Source organism: Hesperophylax consimilis, chromosome 5, assembly GCF_061612785.1.
Source record: "Hesperophylax consimilis isolate HC1 chromosome 5, BYU_Hcon_1.0, whole genome shotgun sequence".
In the NCBI taxonomy this organism is placed as follows: domain Eukaryota; kingdom Metazoa; phylum Arthropoda; class Insecta; order Trichoptera; family Limnephilidae; genus Hesperophylax; species Hesperophylax consimilis.
The window spans coordinates 22,215,412-22,228,562 of NC_142840.1; the positions used below are offsets into that span (position 1 = coordinate 22,215,412).

Here is a 13,151-nt window from a genome sequence, read left to right on the forward strand (position 1 = left end):
TTTAAAAATGTTTACCCACCTTACTCATTTTAGAATCGCTACTATTTTTCTAAACAGGGTCTGCTTATTTCAATGAGCGCTCTTCGGCGGTCAACGTACGACTGATGTCGTAGTTTATACAAAGCATTTTCAAACCCTCCTGTTGCCAGAAATATGGTCATGTGGTTTGCCTCCAGCTCGTTGAAATGTTACCCAGATTTTATTTTAGGGCAAGTCCCTATTTAGATGTCTATGGTGAATACAGTCAAATGTGTTACTTACAATGTACATGAAAACTGAGTGCATTTTGAATGTATGTTTATTAAAGTAGCTCTTCCTGTTATTTGGCTGAATTGGTGCTTTATTAGTTGGTCGAACCATATGCAAAATCGATACAAAACATCAAATGAGTGTCCCTAGGCCTGTACAAAGTTTACTTGAGAGGAATTGTTTGTTAATCAGCCAATGCCTTGATAAGCATTTGAACCCTTCTGATTTCAGGAAGTAATAGCATCCACCATCGACCTTGAAGACATCAGATCATACCGAGCGAACCTGCGTTCCCGAAGCCACATGGCAGCAAACAGCACTCCCTTCCCCCGGGTGTTTGTGGACTTTGCACTTTCCAGCGATGATGACATCAGCGTGCCTAGCTGTCAGCCCATTGACTGGGTCTATCACACCCCTGAGGAGGAGATTGCTTTAGGTTAGAGTTTATTCTAATTTTATCAATACAATCTATAGTATCAGCCACCCCAAAAACCGGGCAAGTGTCCAATTGTGAGAGCGGCGGATTATAGTGCATGCATACAAAATATGCTAAATAATAAAACAGTTTATCATTATCGATTTTTTGTATTTTTTCACTTTATAGTTAATTTCTAAACTTATTCAAACAAAAATGTGGACTATACCAAACTGGGACTAACCAAAATGCCCTGAAACAACAATTAGTAATCTGCAGCTATTGATTGAGTAAAATAGTACGAAAACTATGTGCTTTAAATGATCAGAGCGGTAAAATGATGCATATAGGAAAGATTGATGCGAATTATTTTTGCTAGTTGTGTATGAAATACACATGCTGAAAAGAATATTTGAGGAACGATTTCACACTATTTGTTTATTGTTTGTTCAGGTCCAGCATGCTGGCTATGGGACTATTTGCGTAGATCAGGACAGGGGGGCTTCTTCCTCCCGCTCAGCGGAGGAGTGGACTCGGCTAGCACGGCTTGCATCGTTTTCTCCATGTGCACGCAGGTCTGCGAGGCGGTGCAGAGAGGTGGTAAGTAATCATTATTTGAATTTCACTGCGATAATATTTGTTCTAATTGCCTCACTGATTTGTCATTGGTATAAAATTATAAAACTCTTTATATAGTATAACTGTAATAAATTATCTTAACCTCTCAGACATAGAATTTTATTTATAATGTGTCCCTTTGAGAACTGTCAGAACGTGATAATTTTTGTGTTATTTACGAGTTTTACTAAGAGCTTCATAACTCACGTTTTGGGAAACGTAGCCTCATTCTAAAAAATTTTTTGGAAAGATTATGAAATCCATTATCGCATTGTGTTGTTATGCGTAAATATTTGCGTTTCTAAATATACATTTTATGAAAACGTCAAAAATATGTAAAAATCGCTTACCATTATTTCAAAGCCTTGAAAAATGTACTTTTTTCTGAGTAGTATAAAGAAATAACACTTTATATATTGAAGAAATATATTTAAAAACTATTAGTCACCTCAAAATATTAACCGTCCAAACTAAAATATTTTTAATAAATTATTTAGAAACGCAATAAATTATTAACGAACATCTTGACAGTTTCAATCGGCTTAGATAATGCACCTCTACGTTCCATAGATATTCTTGAATACAGACGCGTAGCGTTATTCATTATCGATACTCTGTTTTTTAAATCATGGGAATCCGTATACTAGTGATGGAAATAAATCAATTTTTGTAAAATCTTGCGCGTTTACGTGAAAAGACGTTCTAATGTCTTGACCGCTATTATCATATTTACGTCTTTTGACGTTCTAATGTTCTGAGTGGTTAATATATAAAAATGCAGCCTGCATATGTTTGCGCTTGCCAAACTCGAAAAGTAATCGACCGATATTTCTGAAAATTTCAATGTTTGTTCTTATTAGTGCCAGGATTGTTTAGAGAGTGATTTGAATGGTAGAAGAAGTCTGGGACGCCCGAGGAATACTTAACGCAATATCTCTGCACCGGAATGAGATACGGAGTTAAATTAAAGACGGTGTGATGTAGTGTTTTAACAGTAACATTGTGGTATACAGTAGTGAATGGTGGAATAAGCCAGAGACGCCCGAGAAAGACATTAGCAATAGCGAAGTATTGCGGGGCCACTAGTTGTTATCTCTAAATAGTATAAAGTCGCTTTCCGCGTCTATCTGTTTGCGTGCTTAGTTCTTTTAAACTACGCAACAGATTTTGATAGGGTTTCCACTATCATTTAGAGAATTTCTTCCAGAAGGTTTATATATTTGTAATACATGCATATTACATTTATAGAATGTAGAGAAAGGTCGATTTTGAATAATCAAGTGTAAAAAACATATTTTCCTGTGCTTACACAGCTAACGCTGGCTAAACCAAATGAGATATATCTGAATAATGTATTACGGAATGTATATCTTAAAAAAGCCTACAGAAAAGTCCGCTACGGTATATGTTTATCTCCTAAGGATAACTCCCAGCAACGTCGGGTACACGTCAGCTATATAGAATAACATTAGAAGTGTCTTCCATACAAATTTAAAAAGAAATAAATGTTCCATTTAGCCCAATAGCCCAGCGCTCTTGTCTCACACTCTCCTGACATCGTAGATCTCCATCCCATTCGAGTTTCGAAAACACAGTTTTGTATTAGAAATTTAATCCTCACTTGAATCACGAAACACGCCCACAAGGCACTTGTTGTATTATTATTTATTCTATGGTTACAAGTAACAATGTTGACTGATTGCAGAGAGCCAAGTGTTGGCTGATATTCGGAAGATAATGTGTCAATCAGACTACACCCCATCGGACCCCATGGAGCTGTGCAACCGCCTCCTCGTTACCTGCTACATGGGCACGGAGAACTCTAGTCACGAAACCAAACAGAGGGCCAGTCAGGTAACACATCATTTATTACAATCCACTTCTGATATTTTGTATTGATATGTATTTAAGAATTGTTATTTACAAATTTGTAACAGGTGGCTCAAAAATCATCACCCTATCGGGAGAATGTCTTATTTTTGGAAATGGCATCTTATGCCATCACTACTTTGACATTTGTGAAGCAAACAGAAGCAGATAACAGAGTTGAAAACCATGGATTGCTATTTCGCTTTTGAGAAATAATCGGTTTAAGATTTTGGCCCAACGTGAATTTAATTGTCGATTCCGTGGTCATGCGGCGCCAACTGCGGCATTCAGCAGTTTAAATGGAAAAAAAATTTACTAACAAATTTACTTACTGCCTTAGGAAATCGAGTGAGGAATGCGTCACCTTGTATACGTATGTAATGTATTTTGTTTTATTTTCAGTTATCTAGTCAAATTGGTAGCTACCATTTCTCGGTCTCAATAGATGTGGCGGTCAGTGCCGTGTTGGGCATCTTCACTTCTGTCACTAGTCTGGTTCCCAAGTTCCGGTCCAAAGGTGGCTGCCCAAGGCAGAATTTGGCACTGCAAAATATTCAAGTAAGTTGAAATTACATACCAACATTGCTTTGGAAACTTAATAGTTTGCAAACCCCACCCATATTTCCTACTCTAAACACTTTGTCAGACTGAAACCAAAACCTACCAGAACCCAGAACCCAAGCGTTAATAATTGACACAGACAGAACTTTTTCAACATCCTTACAGTAGTAATAATGTTTGAATCATTTATATAGCGCCGTTTTCATGAGAAATTCACCTCAAGGGCCCTTAACTACTTAATTTACACATTTAACCTATATCTTATCACTTTGATTTATTACTAGTGGCTTATCACTAAGATTAATAGTTAGTGACTTACAACTAAGACTTATAATTAGTGACTTAATTATTATCTTTTCATTGTTCCAGGCCCGTCTCCGAATGGTGGTGTCCTACCTGTTTGCCCAGCTGATGCTGTGGGTGCGGGGCCGTCCCGGGGGCCTGCTGGTGTTGGGCTCGGCCAACGTGGACGAGGCTCTTCGAGGCTACATGACCAAGTACGATTGCTCCAGCGCGGACATCAACCCCATCGGGGGCATCTCCAAAACGGATCTGAAGTCCTTCCTCAACTATGCCAAGAGCAGGTTAGTTGTCCACGAACTTCATCACTTAATGTTTTTGTTCCTAGTTGGATCCCCCGTTGCTCCAATAATACAACTACAGGTTATAGTTATTTCAGTGCCCTCTTCATAAATCTTTCTGTTTTATCCATCTTTGATAGTATAGTTTGACATTTTAATGAAGTGGAACAATTTTTTTTTCATTAGTATGGCAACGCCAAGTATGTATGCATATTCAATTGAATATTCTTTTCTGGAATCGAATGATATGCAAGCAATCCATCTGTTTGAGTACTGTTTCCGGCTTTACATTTGCTGCAATACTTATAACACAAATTTAGGAACAATTACGCAGCATTCAAATGTGAGTTATGTTTGACAGGAAAATGTAACTACTTTTTAAATGTTTTATATTATCAGAATCATTGTAATTTTTTACACATTCCCTTTTTCCTCATAACCATCTTGGTGTTGCCATATAAAGCATTTAAAACTATTACAGCGCCCTCTGTTTTTTTAATAAATTTTTTAAAATAATATTCTTCCAGTTTTTCACATAAATTCAAAATTTATAGGTTCTTCCTGCCCGCAATCTCGGAGATAATGCAGGCCCCTCCCACAGCTGAGTTGGAACCCCTGTCCGGGGGACAGATCGCGCAGACGGACGAGCAAGACATGGGCATGACGTACGCGGAGCTGGCGCACTTTGGGCGTCTGCGCAAGATGGAACACTGCGGCCCCTACAGCATGTTCTGTAAGCTGGTGCATGCCTGGGCCGACAAGTGCACACCGCAGGAGGTAATTGGTTACTACATAACCTATAATAGTAAACTAACCTAACCTCAGTATTCCACTTCGACTTCCACCAACCTAACCTAACATAACCTCAGCATTCCACTTTGACCTCCACCATATGAAGAAGGGAAGACTAAATGACTGGGAAAGTGTACTGCGTAGTAATATTAGAAATTAAAATATATAAAACTCAAGAGGTAGAGTGGTAATATTGAAAAATGCTACTTTAATTATGATGTTGTAGCTGAAAATATATTTTTCTTTTTCATATTCAATTTTTTGTATGAATGTTTCAGTTTGGGGAAGCGCTCTAGCGTAGCATGTTGCTTTGAATTTATGTAGTACTTAGTGGCTGTGTTTTGTGCTTTCTAATTTGTATTTTAATCAATATTTATCAAAAAGGATACATAAAAGATATAAGTAAAAGAAACAATTTAAACAATCTAGTCAATGTGAATGGCGCCGATTTTTTTAAAATGATATGTTTCAGAATTGAGGAAAATAAAAATAAATTCAAACACAAAATAAAAAAATGGATTAAAGAAAAAAAAGACAATATTACCAAAATTCTATAACATAAAAGAATAAAACATATACACGCAACACAAAAAAATATATAAAACACGCAACACGCACAAACACATATATCATTATAAATGCCGATTTACATTCTCTTTTGATATTTTTCTTTTAGTGTTATAATTATATTTTAATTTTTAATCTTTATTTTTATTTTAAATTTATCTTTATTTTAATGTTGTTTTTCTTTTTTTTTTAAATGTATAAATTCTTAAATTATAAAATGGGGGCCTCAGCACGGGTAAACAACCCAGTGAGGCCAACATTACTGAATTGAAATATGAAATATTGTAAAAAAAAATGTATCAACAATAAAAAAAAAAAAAAAGAAACCACAAATTGTTCAGTCAGGGATTACAAATATTATTTAAGATAGGTACAATGTTGTACTGTTTGTAAAAAAAATAATTTTTATATGGACAAATTAGGTATTCCGTAAATGTGAAAAAAACCTCACAACTCGTGTTGCTAGGAGGCGCCACCATAGCATGGTGGTATCATTAATGTTATAGGGTATTTCTAAACACAATTATTTTGCTTACTGGCAATATGGATTGAATTTGAAATGGTACACTAAGGACGGGTTGTTTCGGAGAATTTTAACAATTCTTCAAAAAGTTGAATGTGAAAGATATTTTCAAGTTCGGTTTTTATTTCAGTTCTGTCAAATAACTAGCCTTTAAAGATATAATAACAGAACTTGAAAAGGACTTCCACAGAACCCGAAAATGAATGTTGAAATTTGATGAATTGTTCAAATTCTCCGAAACAACCTGACCCAAGAGTTAAGAGGAAACACGAGCGCTGAGAAATTTGAATAATAGATGTTATACTAAACTGTCGCTGTTACCTGCCCGAATACTGAGCGAAAGAAAAGCTGCACCTCGTGCTAATTACACCTATATAAAATTACACCTATATAAAATTGTCAAAATCGAGGTGTATTCCACCATTCTCTCCTTCAAAAATGGACCGATTTAAAGATTTTTTTTCACCAACTGTATTAGAAGAATAAATTCTTCTTATATTATTAAAGGTGACCGGAAAACTCATCAAAATGACAATTCAACACACCTATAAAAAGTGGGTTCCATGATAACTCAACACAGAGACAATTCAACACACTTTTAAAAAGTGATATAAAGTCATTAGAAACGATGAAAATTTTTTTTTTGATAACCTAACCTAACCTAACCTACTTAACCCAGTTAATAAAGTTTCTGTTTCATCACTTTCAATGACTTTATATAACTTTTTAAAAGTGTGATGAATTATCATTGTGATGATTTTTCCGGTCACCAAAAAGTGCTACATATAAAGTTATGAAAAATGATGAAAAAAAAAACTAGGTTAAATAGATTACATATTTAACTATTTAACCTAATTTTTGTTTCATCACTTTTCATAACTTTATAGCACTTTTTATAGGTGTGTTGAATTATCATTTTGAGGAGTTATCATGGAACCATTATTAAAAAATCCACTGTCAAATTTATATATTGAACGTCTGTTGATAGCGTTCAAACTAGGCAATTTTAAGGATTTTTGTCCTAATTCCCATAAGAAGTAACTTATTAAAAAACCAATACCTAGAGACATGCTATTGGTTGATATCTATATTATTATTAAAAAATGTTTGCACTAAATTCAAAATTCATAAAGGAAATAGGGGAATAAGGTTTTATCGTGTCACAATATGCAATAGTTATTCAGCAATACTAAACCTTGAATTAACATCTTCAGGTGGCGGTTAAGGTGAAGCATTTCTTCCGGTGCTACGCTATCAACCGGCATAAGATGACGGTTCTGACTCCAGCTTACCACGCCGAGTCCTACAGCCCCGATGACAACAGATTCGACCACCGCCCATTTCTCTACATCGTCCATTGGACTTGGCAATTCAGGGCCATTGATAATGCGGTGGGTTTCCCTTATTTATTAAAAATAATATTTTTTACAGGCATAAGGTGTACGATGTGGAATATTGATGAAGGAAGAAGAGGAAAGAAGAAATAAATAACAATTGCAGAATTTGTTGGATGCCGAAATACCTATTATGATGTGTTAAGTAAAAGTGTGTCACAGTGTCTTCCTTGATAGTCTTAAGGAAGACACTGTGTTTTACTTACCACGGCATTATTCTTGTCTCATCAAAATGACATACCTACTTAGTTTTTTTTAGGAAACAATATTACCAATATCATTCGCACATTTGAATTGACATTGACATATATAGGATATTAATAAAAAAACGTTAAAAAAACCCTGGCTCACTGAGGTTAATCTGAAAAGATCAGAAATGAGAATAATCTTTAGATTAAGATCCGGACATGCACTAATGGGAAGAGTATTGTGTTTGATAGGCCTCTCTGATTCTCCAATGTGCTCAATATGTGAAGAAATTGAAGATGTCTAACATACATTAACAAAGTGCATTAAGTATGAACAACAGAGAGTGACAATATTGATGACCTCGGACCCATCGGAAGTTCAAAATTTAATAGCCTCAACAGAGTTCTATGCCATATCAAGAATCATGAAATTTATTCGATTATGTAAATTGGAAAATATTTGAAAGTGTAATCTTGTACAAAAGGCACCTTTTAAAGAACTTATAAATTATAATTACAATATTTTAATATTGTAATTTTAAAAACAGATGAGGAAAAAAATGACTACATTATGTGAGTCAGAAGCCTCGTAATAAATTTAAAAAAAAAAAATATGTATATAGGATATTTTCAAATCCATTTTTTTTTTCCAGAATGGCGCATCGCTAGATAGGACGATAGGACCTTATAAGTGTCAATGTATCTAGATATGTACCTACCTAATCAATATGTTTTTGTCTCATTTCAGGTTGCCATGCTGACCAAAGAAAAGAAACTATCAATCCGAGAAGTAGATAAGTCTGGAAACCAGTCCACTTCTTCTCCAGTCCTTAGTAAAGTTTCCAACACCAGTGTTGCCAACCTCAACAATGCCTCAGGTGTAACAACTGTTTCTTACGCAAAAAATAATGACAGAAAGGGGGTGCTTATTTAACAATTAAAGAATAATTTGTTTGAAACATTTTAATTTTTATAAAAATATTTTTGTTATTTGCTGAAATTTTTTGTTCTATTGCTCAATAGGTAATATAGTTTTAATTTGAATAGAATTTTGTTATTATGTTAGAATAATGTTTATAAACTGTTGTGCTTATGTATTTAAAACAGTGCAGTTTACTGGTGCTAGAATGATCTTTTCAGATGCTTTTATTGTTATTTTTATATACTTAAAGAGGTTTAAAAACAATAATATGCCTAGATATAAGAATATATTGCCCCAAATGATCAACTTTCTCTTATAATATTAACCTTTAACATTTGTATGTTTTTGTCCCATAATTCCTGGTTTTATCAAAAAACCCATTGTTGGATTTATAAATGATATGTTGGGTTCCTACCGTCATGCCCTTTATCCCAAGTGCCTACCTTTGGCTAGAACACTCTGTGGTGAGAAAAGCCATTAAAAAAGTACCTACCTTCCCAGCCATCACTTTATCTATACAGAGTGTATCGGCACTAACCCGACAAACTTTAACCAGCTATTCCTTAGCACATTTGGAGTAAAAAATGTTATGGGCACTTTGCTGTCCGGTAGCATTTTTTTTCAATTAAAAACAAAAAAAATTAAAATTTCCACACTACATCACTGTCATTAGCATTGCGTTTCGTGTTCAACAGCTGTTATAAGCAAGTATGTCAAAAAGCGTCTTCGCTCTTTCGCACACACTAAATAATAATAGTTAAAAATGAGACGAATGGTGCCGTGCTATTTCGTTCTGATTAAACGTGCGCCAATATAGGTACACACGTGCATTATTCAACGGAATTCGAATAAAATATTTGCCAGATGGGTTTTCAAACTTTGTCAAAGGATAAAACAGTGGTGACATGTGGTGAAAATATGAATAGTAAATTTTTTATTAAAAAAAACGTTACCGGACAGCAAAGTGCACATAAGATTTTTTACTCCAAATATGCTAAGGAATAGCTGGTTAAAGTTTGTCGGGTACGTGCCGATACACCCTGTATAAATGTAAATGTTCGTTTGTTCAAAATCTTAAATCTTGGAATGTTCTTCACCAATTGCTTTGAAATTTTGTCAATGTTGCATTACAATACGCATGTGTTTTATATGCCTATAGATGTCACCTGTGACAGCTAAAAACATGCTTTTTTTTAAAAACAGCGCCATCTTTTGGACAAGCATGCTTTATTTTTAAAATAACACAATCTGTTGGACGTAAAAGCAACACGCGCTATTGTTTCTCTATGTGCACAGAGAGACTGAGACAGCATCGCGTGTTGGGTACAACTAGTTTCAAATAAAATGAAAACAAAAAAAAACTGAAACCATGAAAATAGAGTTCAATTGTTTTTGGCCTGAAGTGAAGTAAGAAAAGAGTTGTTATTGATTGTTCATTGGGTTTTTGCTATGATGACAATTATTTTTGGACTCGTCCTAATGTTGTTTGTCATTGATTACCTCGAGGTACTGCACTCATGATTATTGTGGTATTTTTAACATTGAAAATATAGTATAATATCGTCCGGTCAGTGTCTTCGGGCTTTTTGTATGAAACAAATTGGTCCACTATTTAACCATAGATATGCTCATATTTAGACACATTTTTGGCATGCAATTATTCTACATCACACCATCGACGAGGACAGTATAATTCTCATTCGGAGCCTACTCTATTTATTAGCCTAAAATGTTTTGAATTTCAAATTTTCCCTCACGACAGGAAAATGAAAAATTTAGTTACATGTTAAGCATATTTATTTCAGCAAGACAATAAATTATAGATATAGGTTAAATCATTAATGAATTAACGGTGAAATTGTACCTTGCATGATATAATCACAATCCAGTACGGCCTTACAATACGCACATTCCTGGCACGAACACGGATACTGTCTGAAAAATAAAATAGATGCATTTCTGCAGTGAAGTTAAATTAAGGCTATTACAAATTACCAACAAAATAAAGAGAGATTCTCACATGTTTTTTGGTTACAAACACGTGTTCTATTTTGTGTTTGAGATAGAGATATGTATAGATATCAAGATTAAGCATTAGCAACACATAATTTCTTAATGATCCACTCGGCCTTTTGCTTCCGATTCAGAAATGAGAGCCACAAACTGACGGACATCTCTTATATTGGATAAAAAATACATTAAAATTTACCAAAATGATGTAGTTCAAGACCAAAACATCAAACGACCATAGACGTACCACTCAGCCAGCTGTCAACAGTTTTTCCCAAAGACATTCAGAGTCTTTCATTGGTGGATGTGGTGTGATCATGGAGATTACAGTGCCTTTTCTTTGGTTCCAATTTTCGATCGGCGATATACCCCCCTGGTGGCCGAGTTGGCATCACGTCTGGTGTTGTGAGTTCAATTCCTCCACTGGCTAAGTCCCCCATTACAACAAAAGCAACATTTTCTGCTTACTGTGAAGATAGTAGGAAATTTTCAAATATTGTCAAATTATTTGTAACCTGAGAATGTTCCTCTTTCTTTAAAACAAAAACAAAAATTAACTGATTAAAGTGTATTCTGATTGTGTTCGTGTGCCTGAAAATCTACAATAGATTGGTTTTCGCCATAGTTTTTGGACTTTGTTCTATTCATTGTTCATGTGCTTTTAAAATAATTGGTAAATTAGTATAAACTGATAAAACTGTATTGTGGTTGTGTTTGTGTGCCTGAAAACCTACAATAGATTGCTTTTTAAGTGTATTGTGACTGTGTTTGCATGTCCAAAGACCTACAGTAGATTGGTTTGTATTGTGATTTTGTTTGCATGTCCAACAACCTAAAGTAGATTGGTTTGTATTGTGACTGTGTTTGCATACCCGAAAACCTATAGTAGATTGGTTTTTGAAGTGTATTGAGATTGTGTTTGTGTGCTTGAAAACCTACAATAAATGTTCTCATGATAAGTGCTTGGTTTTCCTTTTCCTACCACTTCCTTATTTTTTCCCACATTCACTTTCACCCAATTTTATCAAACATTATAAATGTCATGAAAATTTGTAGATTAAGGACGGGTTGTTTCGGAGAATTTGAACAATTCATCAAATTTCAACGTTCATTTTTGGAGTCTGTGAAAGTCCTATGCAAGTTCTGTTAATATATCATTATAGGTTATTGACTTGACAGAACTGAAATAAAAACAAAACTTGAAAAAATCTTTCGCGGAACTGGAAAATGAACGTTGAAATTTGATGAATTGTTCAAATTCTCCGAAACAACCCGTCCTTACAGTTAGTTAGTTACATTATAAATTCACAATGAAATTAAGAATTATTGCTATTGTTTATCAAAATTACATGGTGCTGTATACATCATACAAATTCCTTATTTCAGTACTATTTTGTAATGAATTTATTTGTTTTTTAGATGAATAACATTCCGTTGGGACCCTCTATGGCCTAAGGAACTAAGGGAAGGAGGTATTATATAATATGTGTTTGTGTAGTACATTGCAGTAATTCAAGTGATTGCTTTCTGTGCGTGTGGTCACTTTATAGATTCATATTTGTATCCGCTCTAGGAGTTGTGATTTTTATGTTAGAAAGCCACAGAATTTTAAATCCCCTTAGCTACCTATTGCGAATAGCCAAACTGTTTATTTTCGCTAGTAGGGTATTTTCACCGTTTTTTTTAATTAAAAAAAAATGATATAACATATATATATTTTTTTATGTTGATGAATAAATTTTCTATTACAATTTAAAATGTTCGATTTTCCATTTACCGCCAAAAGGACATGTTCCTTTTTATTTATGAATTCGGCGGCGTTGACGCCACGCTGGTGATAGCAGTAGTACTGGTTGGTGATAGTAGTCTTACCACACATTGGTGTTTTCTTTGTCATAATGATGTTGTAGCCAGTTGGAACCGTTTTGGAATGTGCGGTTTTAAATCATTTTGAAAATCAATTGTTATTAGCACGCAAAACAATTAAATTATGATTATTTAATGGGTTAAATTCGTTTTAATCACAGTGTAATGTTAGCAGGCGGATAATGTAAACACAGAGGTCTAGGATGAACAAATTCTCAACAAACTATTATTTTTTAACAAAACTAGTTTTCATTATGGAGAATACCGAATTGTGTCTAAAAATATATTGGCTTTTCAGTCTTGAGGTTGTGTGATATCAATTGTATTTTTTATGAAATATAATATAAAGTAACAAAGAATTGTACAAAGTTATTAGGAAACGGCCTGCAATCCAGTTTTTAACAGGAATACCAATCATTTGAAGAGATTCTTAATAAATTAACAATACTCGTTTTTATTTTTCGGAATAACTTTATTGAGTAAAACCTCAAATTGTAATATTTAAATATTGAAGACAATATTAGTGATTTCTAAACGAAAATCTGAAACAGAAAAATCAGAAAAGGAAACGGTCACATCTGGGACTCGAACCCAGG

The 13,151-nt window shown here is 34.3% G+C and overlaps 1 protein-coding gene across 2 annotated transcripts in view; it reads left to right on the forward strand.

Annotated features, from left to right (window-relative positions):
* Positions 1-13,005, forward strand: part of Nadsyn (NAD synthetase) — a 73,431-nt gene extending 60,426 nt beyond the window's left edge. Inside the window, exons 7-15 of one of the 2 annotated variants that reach the window (XM_089632058.1) lie at positions 481-685; positions 1,118-1,264; positions 2,988-3,136; positions 3,554-3,709; positions 4,082-4,296; positions 4,848-5,070; positions 7,390-7,566; positions 8,506-8,635; positions 12,109-13,005. In XM_089632058.1, the coding sequence (XP_089488184.1) occupies positions 481-685; positions 1,118-1,264; positions 2,988-3,136; positions 3,554-3,709; positions 4,082-4,296; positions 4,848-5,070; positions 7,390-7,566; positions 8,506-8,635; positions 12,109-12,116 (1,410 nt within the window). In that variant the 3' untranslated portion in view covers positions 12,117-13,005. Of the gene's footprint in view, positions 1-480; positions 686-1,117; positions 1,265-2,987; positions 3,137-3,553; positions 3,710-4,081; positions 4,297-4,847; positions 5,071-7,389; positions 7,567-8,505 lie in introns of both variants that reach the window. The other variant, XM_089632057.1, reaches the window with a different exon arrangement.
* The last annotated feature ends 146 nt before the right edge of the window (positions 13,006-13,151 follow it).